At 41.8% G+C, this 17,984-nt stretch overlaps 2 protein-coding genes across 3 annotated transcripts; both read left to right on the forward strand.

Moving 5' to 3' along the window:
* The first annotated feature begins 692 nt into the window (after window positions 1-692).
* On the forward strand, window positions 693-5,941 carry TM2D3 (TM2 domain containing 3). Its single transcript, XM_080396129.1, has 6 exons — window positions 693-841; window positions 1,797-1,895; window positions 2,750-2,907; window positions 3,476-3,650; window positions 4,240-4,315; window positions 5,591-5,941. The coding sequence occupies exons 1-6, from the start codon at window positions 763-765 to the stop codon at window positions 5,754-5,756; spliced, it is 753 nt and encodes a 250-aa protein (XP_080252255.1). The 5' UTR covers window positions 693-762; the 3' UTR covers window positions 5,757-5,941.
* An 889-nt stretch (window positions 5,942-6,830) lies between these two features.
* Window positions 6,831-16,356, forward strand: MAPDA (N6-Methyl-AMP deaminase). Of its 2 annotated transcripts, XM_080396127.1 has the most exons (10): window positions 6,831-6,967; window positions 8,386-8,516; window positions 9,046-9,106; window positions 9,873-9,960; window positions 10,544-10,625; window positions 11,403-11,529; window positions 12,211-12,291; window positions 13,276-13,414; window positions 13,911-14,011; window positions 15,354-16,356. In XM_080396127.1, exons 1-10 carry the CDS (start codon window positions 6,920-6,922, stop codon window positions 15,543-15,545), a joined length of 1,050 nt encoding a protein of 349 aa, XP_080252253.1. In that variant the 5' UTR covers window positions 6,831-6,919; the 3' UTR covers window positions 15,546-16,356. The 2 variants fall into 2 exon arrangements, with proteins under 2 accessions (XP_080252253.1, XP_080252254.1); XM_080396128.1 differs by lacking the exon at window positions 8,386-8,516 and having other exon boundaries at window positions 6,870-6,967.
* Window positions 16,357-17,984: the final 1,628 nt, after the last annotated feature.

Below are 17,984 nucleotides of genomic sequence, written 5' to 3' on the forward strand. Positions count from 1 at the left end.
TTAAGTTTCTGAATGACCTGCAGCAATGAGAGAGGTCATTGAGGATATAGATTTAAAAAATAATATAAATTACATTTGTGTACAGGGAGAAATACATAGAGATGGACAGACAGGCAAAGGAAGGACGGAGGTGAGAAAGCGGCGTCCGTGGTCGGTGGCCTGGGGAGGTGGACAACTGCGCGATGAGTGACATTGCAAAAGATTTACCAGAAGCGGAGTTTGTGTTCCCTCAGTGCCCGAGCGGAGCTGCTGTCGAGCGGGAAGCGCCAGAGGCGGTCACGGGCTGACCGAACTCGTTTCTCCGTCTGGGCGGCCGGCCGGTGGTGGGGTCACCTCCCTTCAGGAGTGTCCCCTCCTCATGGGTGTCCCCCACTTCCCTCAGCGTCTCCTTCCTCTTAGGGATCCCCTCTTGCCTTCAGCGGCGTCCTTCCCCTCAGGGGTGTCCTTCCCTCAGGGGTCATCCCCGCCCCTTCCCTCAACGTCCTCAGGTGTGTCCTTCCCCTCTGAGGCCACCTCCTTGTCCTCAGCGTCCCTTCCCCTAAAGGGTGTTCCTTTCTCCTCAGGGGTCCCCCATTTGCCTTCAAGGGTGTCCTTGCCTCAGGGCTCCCCCCATGGCCCTCAGCGTCTCTTCCCCCTCAGGCGCTCTGTTCCCGCCTGGGGCTGCGGAGGGGCGGCCCCAGCGCGCGGCTGCGGCTCAGCCGGCGGCCCCGCCCCGCCCCGCCCGGCCGAGAGCGGCGGAGCCGGCAGGCGGCGGCAGGCAAGATGGCGGGGCTGCGCGCCCTGCGGGGGCTCTGCGGCGCGGCGCTCTTTCTGGCCCAGCTCTACGTCTTCTCCGGGCCCGGTGAGCGTGGCCAGCGCCGCTCTGCCCGGGCTCCCCGAGGCCGAAACGGGCGGGAGGTGGGGGAGGGGGCCGCCGCCCGCGGCGGCCCGGCCGCTCCGAGCCCCTGGCTGGGCGGGGGAGGCCCGGCGGCTCCTAGCGCCTCGCCGGCAGGTGGGGGCTGTTCCCCGGAGCGCCGGCAGCCGGTCGCCGGAGCGGGGGCCGAGCGCGGCCCTGGCGGGCCAGCCTTCTGAGCGGCCGAGCCGGGAGGTGACTGCGGCCTCGGCTCGCTGGAGACGCTTCCCCTGCGGGGGGGAGGGAGCCGGGCGCCTCGGGCAGGGCTGCCCCCCCCAGCGCTGCGGGGCTGCAGCCCGGCGCAGAGGTCCTGGGGCGAAAGGCGGGGTGGGCCCCGCGCGCCGCCCGCGCCTGGTCCTTAACGGCCTGCGAGCCCGGGGGCGGCGGGGCGGCAGCGGCGGGGCCCGTGCGCTGCCCCCGGGCAGGGCCCGCTGGCGCTCTGCGTGTGCCCGGGGCTCACGGGCGCGGCGGGGCCGCGGGGTTTCCGCAGAGACGAACGCGCAGCCGGTGCGCGAACCCAGCCGCGTCGCCAGCCGGTTCAGCTATTGCAGGTTTCCATCAAAGCGGTGGCTGCGCCGCTGGATTAAATGGTTGCACACGCTTTCCGCTACTGAACAGAACCTGTTCTCTGAGCAGTGTTGTCATTCTCATCATTTAAAAAAAAAAAAAAGACTGAATTGAAATAATTTCTTGTCTAAAAGGAACTATTGAATTGTAGTGCGCATTTTAATGTTGGACAGAAGCATCCTGCTATTTATAGATCAGGAAGACAGATTTTTCTATTTTTTTTATTCTCATTACATTTTGCACTTGTAATTCCATATCAATGCATTGAATTTAAACTGTTTCTGAAGATGAATTTTAATCTAGAAATATCACTTTCTCTGCTGTTATTTTCTTGTAGCGGGATCTTTGATGACCACTAAGCATTCACAGCCGCAGTCTACATTTTCAAAAAGTCTAACTTCAACAAGTACAAATACTCCCTATTTTAAAGCAGCAGGTACAGTATTATGTTGTTTCTTTTGTTTTTCTTCTGAGGGCCTTGTTTTGCAGCGTCTTGAGTTCAGTAGTAAAGTTTTTGAATTATGTCTTAGGAACCTGTGCATGCTTTCACCGTGGTAAAAGATATTACAGTGTGACACATTACAAAGTACTTTTCAATGACTGTAGCAATTAGTTTTGTTTACAAAATCAGAAAATCGGTCCACTTAAGATTTTACAACTAGAAAATTACTAGTTAAACTGCCACTGTGGTTCATGTGTTCTATACTGTCTCAGGATGGTGGAAGTTCTTGAAAAACTTCAGCGTTCTGCAATAACTTATTACTGTTGCCTGCCCAACATAAATACAGTCCTTGTAGCTCACTAAGGGGCACATGAGGATTGGCTGAAACACTGTTCTTGCTAGTAGCTTAAGAGGTAATTCTGAACACATGCAAACAGCAAGTGGCTAAGATAGCTGTAAACTTAATTAGACCTGAACTAAAAGTAGCTTATGTGTCAACCTGCTTCTATACCTGCCTAAACTGATGACTTCTGCTGAGAAATACTGGCTGAGGCGGCGCTAATCCATGCTAAGATCTGTTCTGGTGTTGTACTGAATGGTGTTGCTGTGCTGTCCTGTATAGAACTTTTGTGAGATCCTTGCAGGGTACCCTACGATGTTGTGTAGCCCACTTGCCTAATGCAGTGGTTCCCAGAACACAAACTTGTAATGCTGTTCACTGTATAATAAGGAAATGCAGTGTGTGTGTGTATATATGTGTAAAGGAAAATGTGTATATATATACACTTTTGATTGTATAGCTTTTTTTATTTGCTTTTGTAATTTTATTCACATATTTCACCTTTCAGAAAGTACAGAAATTCCATCTTATGTGACTAAATGTCCTAGCAACGGGCTTTGCAGTAGATTGCCGCCAGACTGTATGACATGTAACACTAACTATTCCTGTATATATGGGAAGCCGGCCACTTTTGATTGCAAAGTCAAGCCACACGTTCATTGTGTTGTAAGTAACCTGTTACTTCTAAACCTATATTTAAATCTTCTAATTAAAACATGATGTCTTGTCATAAAATACAAAAATTGGATTTCCAGGTTCTTACATAGGCAGGCTTGCAGATCTGTGATACGTTTAATGGGTTCAGCTGCAGGCTGTTGCTGAAGAGGTGGACCTACCCTTCTCTGTTTTGCCTGTCTTGCACTGCATCTTTTTGCTATGCAGCAATGCAGTTGAGTTAAATCAAGTTGTTGATCTACCAAAACTGAACCATTCTGAGAGCAGGGAGGCTAAATATATGTTGGAGGTACAAACTGATCTTACAGGTGAGACTGAATGAGTCCTCCTTTTAGCAGTAGCTTTAGCTTGGAGGAAGCAGTAGTGTTAAACTGCACTTTAATAAGGCTTTGTCAGTTTTCTAATGTTGATTTTTCCATTTTACTAGACTACATAGAGGTCACTTAAGAGGGTAATTGTTAATTTGCCCAAAATGTCTATCTGTGGAATGCAATTGGATAAATGCACACCATGATTATTTTTTTATTTCTAGTGAGGTGATAACACTGTCCTTTTATAGGATCAGAATAACCATGAGCAGGAGAACTTTACAATTAACATGACATGCCAGTTTTGCTGGCAGCTTGCAACAACTGATTACGTATGTACAAATTCTACAAACTGCATGACGGTTTCTTGTCCGCGACAACGATACAACGCCACTTGCACAGTACGGGATCATATTCATTGTCTAGGTAAGGTGTGCAAAAAGAGATTATGTAAAGATTTTTGTCTGAAGAATTTCTTAATGTTTTTTGTAATGGGTATATGTGATGGTTGTTAATGTCCATTGCAGTAACAATCTGCACCTTGATTAATCTATTGAATTTTTTATAGTTACATTTTAATTTTAAGCATAATAGTGACAACTGACTGTAAACATTGGGTTTTAATACTCTTGTATATCTTCACATGAAAGAAAATAGTGGTTTTATTTTTGTCCACTTCTGTGAATTAAACTAATTTTGACACCACCAATGGAATCAACATAAAATGTCTTAGTAGGAAAATGAAAAGAATCCATGCTGGCTTCACCCAACTAGCTTAATTTTACCCCTGTTTGTTCAGTGACTTTTAATGTTTTCTGGTGTGGGACAAAGATTGATGGAACAGAGGACTGTGGAGTATATATGCGCTTTCATATTGACAGTGTTTGCTTTGATTAGCGATCTATCCTTTTAGACTCTTGTTAGAGAAATACAGTATTTTCTTGATTGTAATTTTCTTTCTCACTGTGTGGCCTTTGTTTGTTACATTAAGGTTTGAATTTTTTCTAATGTTTAGGTAATCGTGTCTTTCCTAAGATGCTCTATTGCAACTGGACCGGAGGTTATAAGTGGTCTACGGCCTTGGCACTGAGGTACACCAGAACTGTTAGATAACGTCAAGCTAAAATAGATAATATTATTAGAAGTAGATGGCTTGTCTATAAAATCTTCAGTTTGTGTGGTTTCCTGCTTGGTATTTTTTAATGGAGTACTGAATAACCAATATTTCATATCGTCTAGCTTAGAATCTAGAGCCATAGGATGCCCGAAGATTTCATATGCAGTTATACTAGTGGTCTTCAGTAAACAGAGCTTGAAAGAAACCATTTCCACTATGTCTGCATTGAATGTACTTTCTTCAGAATATGTGCCAATGATTCTTAGGCTTCACAAAGATACCCAGTTCCTGAGCAGAGAGGACATGGTTTTTATTCTGTATGGTGTCCAATGAGGTACAGATGCTCCAAAAAATCTGCAGATTTACGGGTGTTTTCTCCCTTTTTTAATATGTTTTAAACAATTAGAGCTGAATGTTGTCCAAATCACTTCTTGGCATCTGAAATGAATGCAGCTGTTCGTAAATTCAATAGATGTCACTGAGCTTGCTGTAATTGGTACACAGTTGTTACGGCTTCCTTCTCAACTGTAAAGCTAGAAATGCCTTAAGATGAAGTTTCTTGCACTTTAAATTATTAGGGGAGAGATCGGTTCAGCAGTACTGAAAGAAGCTATTTAGGTTATTCTTGTAATATTAAGCCATTAGAGCACCACAATAGCAATTTGAAAGTTAACTGTAGTTCTTTTGGTGGTGAAGACCTTTGTCAAAATTTAATATTTCAAAAGTGCTTAATGTGGTAAGTTGGGCCGTGAGAGCGTCTGTTACTAGAGCCAAAGGTTACAGTAAGACTGATGAAGAAAGCAATCTAACGCACTTGCCTTTATAGCGACAGTTGTTCTCTGCCACCAGCTGGGGAAACTTACTGCTGCTTGACTACTGTGTGGGGCTGAATTTAGCGTTTGGGTCTGTTCTCTATAGCTTGTTTGGGTTTTTTTTAGCATCTTCTAGCTTTGAAAAGTGAAGATGCGTTTATAAATCTGAGATTAAGGTTTTATTGTTTGTTGTGAATGAAAAACTGTCATGTCTCTGAATAGTATTAATTAGCTAAGAAATAGCATGCTACTTAATCAGAAGCTTCCTCATTTAATAATCCAGTCAGCTCTTTTTGTAAAAGAAATGTGTAGTTTATCGAATGACATAGAGCAAAACTATCGTCAAGTTGTAGGTCTGTCAGAAGGAAGTGTGTATGGATACCCAAACTAAGTTCCTCTAAAAATAATTACAACAAATCATGTTTTTATTCTTATAGCATCACCCTTGGTGGATTTGGAGCTGATCGTTTCTATTTGGGCCAGTGGCGGGAAGGTCTGGGAAAACTCTTCAGCTTTGGTGGACTTGGAATATGGACACTAATTGATGTGCTACTAATCGGTGTTGGCTATGTGGGACCTGCAGATGGTTCTCTGTATATTTAAATGTGGGTACAACGTGTTTCAGAGAGGAGTAAGTGCTTGGCAAGGGCTCTAAAAAGAATGTAGAGATTTGCGCCTTTAAGGTAGAATGATGAACAACTGTTCTTGCTGTGTGCATACATTTTAATGTACAGTATCTGTACTTAGTTTGCCTTTAACTAAGGTAAAATAAAAGAGTGGATCACTGATTAAGTTGAAATTCCCTTCCTTTCTTCTATGACATGCTATTTTTCTATGAAAAATGTTGAACAGTGCTTGAAGGTAGATGATTTGTCAAGCACCAAAAGAGATGCAAACTTAACTTGAATATTGTTTACTTCATATTTGTATGCTTGAATTTAAATTTATTGCTACCTTCTCCTAAATATGTCAGCGAATTTTATTTTGGTCTTTTTTTATATTTGTGGGAGGATAACTTATTTGCCTGAATTACTGTAGGAATATGTAGGTCACAGTGTTCTATGATGTTAATTAGATTTATCTTTTGTTTTGGGACATAGCAAGAGCTAACATTTGCTTAGTGACTTAAAGTTGTGGGGGGGTTTAAAATTAGATTGCAGTAACAGCTAAATATGAAATACTTTAAATAGATTTTAGGATCGTTGCAGAGCGTATTTATTTTGGTTGGGTTTGACCTGCGTGTCAGTGAAAGGTACAACTTGTATTCTGGCGCTAGCAAGCTTGCCAAGTTAATTTAAAAAAAAAAAAAAAGGAAGAAAAAAAAAAAGGGGGGTGTCGGTAATGAAATCGATGCGTTTGTGCGCTGAGGGCTTCCTCCTCAGCAGTGACGGAGCGAGGCGCGGGGCCGGCACGGAACGGCTCGGTGCAGCCCAGCGCCGGGCCCGCGGCGCCTGCCCGCCCCCCCGCCGGCGCATCGGGCTCTGCCGCCCCCTCGCGCTGCACTTGAACCCCCGCGCGTGTAGTGCTGGGGTGCGGCGGCCCTGGAAGGCCTGTCACTTGAATAAACGCGGAGCTGGCACGGACCCACGCCTCGAGTGTTCCTTACGGCCGTGCCCCGGCTGCCCGTCTGCTTCCCCGGGGGGAGGGGGGGGGGCGCGGGGCGCGGCGCGCAGGGGCAGGCAGCCGCCCGGGGGGGCGGGGCGGGCCCGGGGGCGGTGCTGCCGCCGTGACCCTCGCCACCGCCTTCCGCTGGCACAGGCGCCGTCATGGCGGGGGAGCCGGAGCTGCACTTCTATCGGCAGCTGCCCAAAGTGGTGAGCGAGCGGCGGGGGCGGGGGGCGGCGGGCGGCAGCCGCTGCGCGCGCTTTCCTTGAGGGGACTGGCCCCTCTACGCGCGCGGTCCCTGAGGGGTCTGGCCCCGGGCAGGGTGTGGCGGGCCCTTACCGGCGCGGCTGGCTTGCAGCTCAGCGCCTGATCTCCCAGTTACCTCAGTTGAGCGGGATCGTGGGTTTGTTTTTATTTTGGCCCTGTTTTCCCCGAGGCTGACCAAGGAGTCTGTCCCCGATAACGCTGTTCCCCGTGTCCCGAAGGGTGTAGCCCCCTCGCAGCGTATCGGCGCTGCCCTCCAGCGAGCCTTCCCGGGCGCCCGCCCCGTGGCCTGTTTTGCAGGGTTTATGGTTTTCGTCTGACTGAATTCTCTGAGGTATTTCACTTGTAAGACTGTGACAAATACAACGCAGCAGTAGCAGTACGTGTCCGGCTTGGTTTGCAGAGGCGGCGAGCAGCCCTAGCTCCTGCTGCTCAGCTGTAGTTGTGCTCCTTCACACGTTAGGATGCTTGGACACCTTTTCTTCTGCTTGTGAACTTTGCGCTTTAAAACAGGAACCTGAAGTACAATACTTCACAAAGTTAAAATAATTAAATCTTGAAGGAGTTACAGTTCCCACACGTTTTCCAGTCGAAGGGCTGAAGAAGTATTTCTCCTGTTGTTCTGACCCCAGTGAAAGGGGCGCATTCCAGGGGGGCGAGGGATCAGGAACAGTGCAGAGGCTCTGTGGACATGTTTCACCTGAGTTGGAAGGGCTCCAGCGAGCCGTTCCCGTGTTGGGAGCCAAGAGATTGTAAGCAGGAGTGAAGGTGAGGTGAGGAAGGGAGCTGAGGCTCGTAGGTTTGGTCCAAAGCCAGGCAGAAAGCGAGCTCAGGCAAGGGAGGGCAGTTACCCCCGCTGCTGTCAACAGGCACAGGTAGCATCTTGCTGGATTTCTGGTGTGAGTTGAAACTTCAAAGTATGAAAAATAGAAAGGTGAGTGGATATACAGATGTTGCTATTTTCAAATAATATACACATACATTTCACTTACAGTGGATATGGGGAAAGGGTTATTGAATCCTTATTATACTTTTCTTAATACTGGGGTGGCTGTTGGCTTCCTCCTCCCGTCAACTCACAGCACTGCAGTGCTGGGCTGGAGAGCTCCCCTTCCCGAGCTGGCTGTGCTCCCACTGAGATTGGTGCTGACAGCAGCCTGCCAAGTGAGAAGGAACGAACAGGACAGTCTCAGTTGAACACGTGCAAAAGCATGAGGAAACAAGTTTAGCTGCATGCAGAGGTAGCCTGTTTTATTTTCAAACTCAGAGTGAAACAACAACATAGGATACAAAAACAGTAATACAAACAATACGTAGAAGCCATCCTTTTCTCCAGACAAAGCCGCAGGATTTTTTTCTTTAGGAACTTCATGCTCATTTGAATGGCTGTATCAGTTCTGCCACTATGAAGAAACTTATGGCCCAGAAGCCATACCTTCAGATCCAGAACGGAATGACTATGATTGACAAAGGAAAGAAAAGAACCCTAGATGAGTGAGTAGATGCATGGGTGTGTGTATGTGATGAACGGTTACTGAGTGTCCTTTAAGTTCAAAACAGAGACATGTATGGCCTTACCCATTGACTGCAGAAAATACATTTTTGAGTCCTACTTACAGGCCAATCCATTCGATTTTTTGCTGCTTGTATCTATGAATAACTTAGATATTTGCAAAGTGAAAGGATAGCTCATATTGATTCACTCCCTTTTTAAGGGACTGAAAGTTTTCACTTGTAGCATATGCACTTCAGAAAAAATTGACTCATATTTATGTTTTCCTTTGTGCTTCAAAAAGCTTTGTGGTAACAACAACAACAATAATAATAATAATAATAATAATTTCTGTTGTGAATGCATTATTAGCATTTAAAATCAGAAGTCACCATTCAGATGGTCTTTGAATTTTAGTATACAAGCTTGCTAGTTGAGCATAGTGAGTACATGTTTTCAAAGTGTATTTTTTTATAATAATAATTTTACTGTTCAATGCTTGTCCAATTAATTTTTAACTTTTTATTTTAGATGTTTTCAGATGTTTCAGATCATCTATCAGATTACCACTAGGACTGAAGATATTTTACTGGTAAGTTAATTAAAAGTTCACTCAAAACAAGCAAGCAATACACACAGTCAAATGTAGTTGGATTAACAGCATGGGGTTCCAAGTAACATTATCAACAATGGTCCTTTCAGCTGGAAGTCAGAATTATTATTGTAAAACACATTAATTTTAAAACACAGGGGTTCATATAACTTCTGTGTTTAATATTTGTGAAAGCAGTGAGCTTCCAATATGGTGGTCATTGTGACTGCTCAGATGCTTGGACTGATAACGTCTTAAAAAGGTGGTATCTCTTCATTGTTACCAAACTTTAGATTTACTGTAGTCTTCTGTTTCTTCTTTGGTTCATTATGTACCAAAACTACAGAATTAGAATTGCCCTTTGTTCACCTCAGATTACAAAACTGTCAAGGAGAACTGTTGTGAGGTCAGAATAGGGAGCAGAAAGTGGTGTAGTGTCCTTGTCTTTCCTCCTGTAAAGGGATGTTTAGGCAGGCTGTTGAACTTGCCGAAGGGTACAGCAGCTGTGAAAGGGGTGATGGCTGTACCGGTTGAGGGGTGTTCCTGTTCAGACAAGGAAATTCTCATTTGTCCTAACTGTTTAGTACCACTGAGGGATCTGAAGGTGTAGTATTTCCAGAGATGGAGAGCGCTAAAAACACATAGGGCCTGAAAATTTTGCAGGGGTTTCATGCCAAAAAATAATGGGGTCTTTTAGTTGTAAAGGAAAATATAACCAATTACAGGCTTTACTATCATAATGTTGAATATGCCATTTATTAATCAGATAACTAAAGATGTTATTAAAGAATTTGCTGATGATGGTGTCAAATATCTGGAATTGAGGAGCACTCCTAGAGAAGAAAAGTCCACAGGTACAGTCTGTTCTGGTTTTTAATTTGTAAGTCTGATGTGTTGTAAAACCTAAAAGTTTAGACTATGTTAATAACAAGTAAAGTCAAATTCAGTTGGTTCAATAAAAAACCCCAAAACTTTAAATATAAAAGCAAAGATTTAACTGTGTAAAGGCATGTCACTTTACTATTAGATTTTTGAGGACAAAATTGTATGGGTTATAACAGCTACCCAAGCATTTGGGTTATTTGCTTTAGTACGACATCTGAGTCTGCTAATATTTTAAATAGCTGATATATTTTCTTCCAGTTACTTAATTTTTTATTTTCTTTTAGATGTGTTTTTTTAGAAACACAGAAAATAAGTCCTGCTGCTACTCTCTGGTTCATGTTAAGTTATTTTCTTTCTCCCAGATGCTTAGGAGGAGGCTTAATTCAAATATATGCTTCAAAGTAAAGCTGCATTTATAAATAGAATCAGAACTATACAGATGAAGAGTCTATGGACTAAAATCAAAGGTGCAAATTGAAACTTTGAGGCTAGAGAGCTGGGTCTGCAACATAATAAAATATGTTTATTCCAAATGTGTGTATGTGTTTATAGGTATGACCAAAAGGATGTACGTTGAAACTGTACTTGAAGGTATAAAGCAGTGTAAAGAAGAAGGCTTGGATATAGATGTAAGGTAAGTAAAGCACATGGAGTACCTCTGTTTCAAGGTTTTGTGTCTGATGCTTGGTCGTGGTTTGCAGAGTTTACAGACCATTGGCATAGGAAAGAAAATGGTGCTTAAACTAGATTACATGGAGTGGAAACAGATAATTTGCATGGAAACCTGAATTTTTATCTTTCTTTTTACTGGTAGAGAATGAAACTGGGTAAAGCTTTTCAGCTCTAAAACGGTCCGTTCTCTGCAACATTTTCAGGAAAAGCAGTGCTTTTGATGGAAATTGCATTGAAGACTCCTTTTTCACAGTTTAGATCGATCGCAGAGATTTTCCTTGCTTGGCTGTACAAGCAACCTGCTGTAAGGGAGAAGTAGTCCTAATCAGCAGAAAAGTTTCAGAAGGTGTCAGCGGTTGCTTAGGGGCAGTCTGCTTGCCTGTCTTTTATACTCTCGTAGCAACCGTTGTTAGATTAATTTGTGGAAGCTGAAGCATTCTCATTCTTCATGTGTGCTCCTCGGAGAGGTTGCTCGCCTGATATGGCAGGCGGCAAATGAGCAGCACATTGTTCCCTGCCCTCCCTCTCACTGTGGCTGTTGCATTTCATAGGCTAACCTATTCATCTTATGTGTGTCCCTCTGCACTTTGGTACCTTCATTCCTTGAACAGTTTCCTGTACAAATACTCCTTATACTCAGCCATGGAGGATGTGAAGTGCCATTTTTATTGGTATCATATTTGTTGGTCTTCTGATATTACAGTTTGTATTTAACTTAATATGTGTGTTTCCACTCTAGATTGTTAATAGCAATAAATAGAAGAGGCGGCCCAGCAGTTGCTAAGCAGACTGTTAAACTTGCTGAAGAGTTTCGTCTTTCCACTGACGGCGTTGTAGTAGGACTTGACCTCAGCGGTGATCCCACTGTAAGTTTTTGTTGATTTTGATCTGTTCTTGAAGATAAGTACATGGTGTTGTGTGACAGGGAGCGGTTCTGCTCACACTTCGATCTTACAAGGTTTTGTCTGATCTTTGTTGCTAGTTTGAATGGATTACTTGTACTCTTGATACCAGGTTAATCCCTGTTGCTGTAAGGGACAGATACTGTAACAAGGAATCAATAGATTAATATGACACTGAAAAAAGAGCCACTGAGAAGTGGCATTTATCTGGGAAGTGTCTTGTTACTAAATTGTCCTGATCAGAATGACTGCAAGTTGACACTAGTTTAAATTTTGTTTAGATGCACTAAATTCTTATTGCACAATAAGAAAGCAGAAATATTTGAGGATAGCTGCCAAGCTGAAATGAAATAGCCTTGGGTGATAGTTGTAGAAAGGGTATCAAAATCAAGACAGTTGGCTTGTTGGTGTTGGGCATCATCATCTGAACTACTGACACTTGACCAATTTGTCTAAATTGTGCTCATATAGCAGAATGTTATGTGACTTGCTGCATTCAAAACTGAAGTGATGGGAAAAGAAAAATAACTCAGTGTAACTGTTTTTGCATTAAATATTTTGATATTGCTAGGCTTCTTAACTGTTGTAAATAGGAGGAGTGCCATAAAACAAGTTATAGAATGTTGATGTGTTTCTGTCTTCAAGGCAGGACGTGGTCAAGATTTTTTAGAACCGCTCTCAGAAGCAAAAAAAGCAGGTCTAAAGCTGGCATTGCATCTTTCAGAGGTAAAAGTTTTCTTTGGTTTGGTCCTTCTCTGTAATTCTCATTTGATAAAAACCTTGATGAAACTAGAATTAATTTCTGTGCTTTTTGAACTTCTCAGGCCAAAGTAGTAACAGGTTTGGGGCGTTTTGACAAGAGAGAAGAAAACAAGGAGAAATCTTCAACAGTCTTCAAATTATTTGTTATTGTACTGTATCTATTGGGGGGTTAGGTGCGAACTTAAAAATTACTAATATTCCAAGAGATCCACTGTTTTCTTCCTGGTAATTTATCAGAAGTCATGTGTAGTAAAATTTGCACATTTTCATGAGTGGTTCTGTTAGCTCTGCTTCTATCAGTAGAAAGAGTTGGGCTTCTGCATGCAATCTGTTGCAGTGGTGGCTGAAGTTTACTCTGAAGAGCCTGATAAATAGTGAAAATATTTTTATTCCTTTGAGAAATTAAGCATGAGATATATGAACTCTCAGGCCTATTTATACTTGCTTCTGTTTCATTAAGGAGGCTTTTGCAGCGTGTTCCTGCATGCTTTTCTGAAAATATATTTCTTAATGTCTGGTTTTCTGGTTTTGTTTCATTTTGTTGTTTGGTTGCTTTTGGCCTCTTGCAGTTTAAGGTCTTCACGCACCATTTCTTTAATCCTTGTGTAAAACAGATGTTAAAGGTCGTCTTGAGAGAGTAGTTTTGAAACTGAAGCATACAGAGCTAATCTAAGGCCTCCAACTGATAGTTCTTCAGAACTGCAAATACTGATTGCATGTTTTTACAAACCAGTTTAGGATTATGGCTTCCTTGGTTTATAGTTCCAAGCTGAGGGTCACTTTCATGCACTACGTCTTTCTTTACAGGGTAGTAGTGCAGATATTTAGTCTCACTAACACTTTCTTTTAGATAAGATATGCTGTGAAAATAGAACTTGAAGTCCGTTGCCATTACTTAATGGGCTGGTTTGTGCTGCATTGACAGAATGTAAAATGCATCCTCTCTAGATTCCAAATCAAGAAGAGGAGACCAAAATTCTCCTGGGCCTGCCTCCTGACAGGATTGGACATGGAACATTTCTCAACTCTGCAACAGCAGGTTCAGAAGAGTTAGTACCCCTTGTTCGACAAAATCATATACCTATTGGTAAGAAAAAAAGTTAAGAAAATTACTTGGTGATCTCTAGATTGCAGAATATGATACATACTGCTGATCTAGAAACTGATTTGTCTTTGACCAGAGGTGGCTTAGAAAAACGCAGCACTGTATGTGAGAGAATTGCTTATAAAGCTACACTGGTAATGCTTTTTTTGGACATATTTGTGGCAGCAGACAACAATTGATGTCTCGGATGAAAACAAAACTAAATAGTAACTTGTAGTTACTGTGCAAGGTTGTGTGGTCTTTCTTTACCTGTTTTGCAAGCTCCATAAATTTTATACCCAGCCAGTAGTTCAGAAGAAACTGATGACTAAACTTCCCTCAGAAGATATTACCAAATATTTGGAGCATAGAAAACGAAGAAAACAACAATAGCTGATTGTAATTTTCAGTCAGGAACAGAAATAAGTCAATTAATGTTGTCAGAAACATGTCTTTTGTTTTGATATATATCCTTGTTTCTTCTTGTTTTTTCCCTTAGAACTTTGCATGACATCAAACATTAAAACTCAGACAGTGCCTTCCTGTGACAAACACCATTTTGGATACTGGTACAACATGGGCCACCCTGCAGTGCTTTGTGTAAGTTTTTTTTTTTATTTTAACCATGTATTTAGGCAAAGAGCCAAACCAATGGGAAACTGGAGAAGTCAATCTCCTTTTATGGATCACAGAACTCACCAACAATTTCTGACCTTGCAGCAAATCATCTGCTTATAGGAAAACATCTTTCATGTTCTGTTTGAGAAATGCTTGTAATACAAATGAGAATTTTCAGTATTTCTCCTGGTTCTATTGTAAAGCAAGACCTTTCTCTTTCTGTATAGATAAAATGGTTGCTATACATCCAATGAGCTTCTTAGCTGTTTGCATATTGACAGATTTCTGTTACACGTATTGGTCCAATGCTTGCATGTAAGCTTGTGCTTACCTGGGTAGTTATTGTGTTGGATGAAAGTTCTTGAGTTCTCTTGACAGGTAATTAAAGTCTTTAAATGTTGAGGTGCCCAGTACTTCTGCTGGCACTGGCAGGTTTTTACTATCATCCTGTTGGTTTAACCCCTATAATGTGTAGCATCGTCCATGTGCATGTATATACATTAGAGCGTTGTGCTTACTATTCAAATAAGCCTCAATCCTTTATTATATACTTATTATTGAGTTTGAACTCTGTCATATTACATGAAAAAATAATGACTAGAGATTGATTTCAGACATTTTCAGTTGTGAAAAGACCAATGAGGTCACGTAAGTAAGCATTTTACCCGTAAAGGTCTACAAAAACAAGACTAGTAGAATAAGGAGATAATACAGTGTCATAAATTTAGCAGGGTATATTTAGCATTCTTCTCTGTGGGGACACAAGGACTCTGATTTGCAGGTGGGTAATCTCATTAACCCTTAAATAATCCTAACTTGCTCCTTTTAGATGAATAATCTTTAGATGGCTTTTGATCATATGTTTTTGCTGCTAGCATAGTACTTCAGTCAGTATCAAAAACCTGTTCTACTTGACATGAAGCACAGAGGGTGAGAGGGTTTCTTCCCTGAAAGTGTAGGAATGCAGAGCGGGCTGCAGTTGCCAGGTCTGAGGACAGGGAAAAGAGGAATAAGGAGACCTGTGCATACTGACAGGGCTTGAATGTATGCGTCATTTAATAGCCATCTTTCTCTAGCCTTTTTAATAAGAAATCCTATCTTCTTGATAAATTGTGCTGTCACTTTAAGATGTTTTCTTGTATGTTTGAATAATTTATTCCTTTTGAGTGAAAATAGGGAAAATGAAGTATGAAATGATTGCCAGCAGTTGAAAGAACTGTGGAAAAACATATGAAACTGGAAGATAAAACTGGTATGTATAGAAAAAAACCTTTTTGATGTAGAACTAATTTAAACTTTTTTTTTTCTTTCAATTTAACTCCAGACTGATGATAAAGGCGTCTTTGCAACAGATCTGTCACAAGAATATGAGCTGGTTGCAAAAACATTTAATCTGACTCGATCACAGATGTGGGATCTTTCCTACGAATCAATCAACTATATCTTTGCTTCAAGCGTAGTAAAATCAAAGCTAAGGGAACAGTGGTGTAAACTGAAGCCAACTCTGTTTGATTAATCAAACTGTTGTTCTAAACAGCGTGGGTGTATTAGCTTATTATAATTATATAATTATATATAGCTTATAAAAAATACTCATTTTTTACTGAAATCCCTGGCTTTTTTTAGACTTCAGGTTTATAAATCCAGCCCATAAACTGTGCTGGTGCAAAAAGATTACAGGACTGCATCCTTTGTTAGTGGGGACAGACGTAAATGTTCTTTTGTGTTTGGGAGGGCTCCCAACGGGTGGCTATAAAATTCCAAATGTGTTGTCACAACATTCCTCTCTGCTTGATAGGAGGTTTTAAAAAAATTGTTAGTTGAACTGTGTCATCATACTACAGACATTTGACAGAACAAAATGAAGGCATGTTTTGTGTGCTTAACACAAGCTGTTAGGGTTTAAAATGTCTCTATTGGCAACATTACGCCAAGCTGTTTGTGTGTATGGTGTGACTATTTGGGTTGTGTATTGTTTTTAAACAGAACTTTTGAATGATTGACTGAATGCAAAGACAGAAACAAAGTGGGGGAGAATGAAATATTTGTCCCAAAGGAATTAAATATTGCATCTGGTAATATTTATGTATATAGAAAGTATAAAATAATTTACTGGTATGACTGAAGCCTGCTGTGGATTGTGTAGCGTACTCGGTGGTGCCTATTGATGCGCTCAGCACTGGTAGTGTTTAGACTTTTAAGTTAAGAACCTTGAATGCCTTAGCAAACTGTGAACTGCTTGGTGGGAAATGGGCTAACTCTTAAAATGATTTTTAGATTTGCTGTTTGTTTCTTTTAAAAAAAACAATAAAAATAGCTTCAACCTCCTTCAAACTGCTACTTGGGGTGTGCATGTGTGTGTATGTGCACGCGCACGTGTGTGAGATCTGCAGAAGAGGAGCAGGTATCACTTGTTGCAGGATTTGGCGAGTGTGAGTCCCCGGAGCAGACTCCCTGTCTGCAAGCAGCACCACTTCTCTTCTGACAGCAGTCGGTGCTCCTTGGTTCAGGCAGTGACAGGGTTTGCTCTGCATGTCTCTGTGCCTCTGCATTTTGATACTGAGATACCAAAATATATATGAAATATATATGTGCAACAGTATGTAATACTAGACATTGCTAGCTACTGTACAAGGTATCCCAAGAGAAAGTATTTCATACCTGGTATATTTTTACATTGATTAAACAAGCAAACATTTGGGGCTCTGCAAGGAATACTGAATATAAATATAATGACACAAAAGCTGTACATTATTCTGTTTTGGTCTTCTTTTAATACCAACAGCATAAAGTAGTTGCTCTGGCCCCAAAGTGGCAATAAGAAATGAAATGGGGGGTGGGAAGATAGCGGAGAAGTGTCTGCGGGGCTACCTGAGGTGTCCACAGAACGGTCGGTTCAAGCAGAAAACCTTCCTGTGGGAGATGGGGGAAGATCATGTGAAGCAGAACTGTGGGTTTATGTGTTCTAACCTGAGCTCAGAATAAGACCTCATGCTGACTTTTTGTTTAGAAACGGTACTTTTCTATTACTTGCCAAATAGTTTCACTGATCACCCTATCTTTTGTTGTTTGATCAAGTTGCATTATCACTTGCTGTTTGATCAAGTTTGTCTGTATTTTCTTTCTACAAAAAGAATTACTACGGTAAATGTATTCTTTTTCCTTTCTTAGGGAAAAGGTCTCTATAGGTTGACCAGCTTTCTGGAATGTTACAGAACATTTATCTTGGTCTCGGAGTAAGTGGGCCTACGCTCAAGTGAGATGGCATTCTCTTGTAAGTTTTATAATATTTTTATAGGTTATGGCCCTCTAATAACACTTTAATAACATAGTATTTGGTTTATTAGTGAAGAAAAACCATTGACTATTTACTAAAGGGTAATCCTCAGTGTCCATTTATCTGTCAAGTGTAGAACTTTCTAAAGCAAAACAAGACTCACAGTTAGTGGCTGATGAGGTTATTACTTTGATAATGTCAGTTATTTGGAAGTTTGATTTTTAAGGTTTACATGTGGAATGTGACATGCTGATGCGTTCATTCCAAGAGCACAGCCCTAGTAAATGCTGCTGGTTTCCTTTTTTGCTGCAAGCATACAGGTTCTTAGATTTTTAACATTATGGGTTATTACAAGTAGTTTTCAATATATCCATTTAATTGACTTCGTGCATCTTCAAAATACTGCCTTGCATCAGTGGTAGTACTACCCCCGAACAGTTTTATAATTAAAAATGCTATAATAAAATAAAAATCTTCCCTGATTATAAATGAAACAAGTGTTCTGGATAAATAGTGAAACAGTGCTGTCACATCTAATCCAGTTATGGAATCATCCTTCTGAGGACCACGTACCTATCCTGTCACCTGGGTCCTTGCAGACGTGCTGCTCATTTAAAACCCCACCACTTTGCATTTAACAATATTCATAGTGTCTCAGCTGGTAACAGGAGTCAGGAG

This window comes from Falco punctatus (genome assembly GCF_963210335.1).
Source record: "Falco punctatus genome assembly, chromosome: 7".
NCBI lineage: Eukaryota > Metazoa > Chordata > Aves > Falconiformes > Falconidae > Falco > Falco punctatus.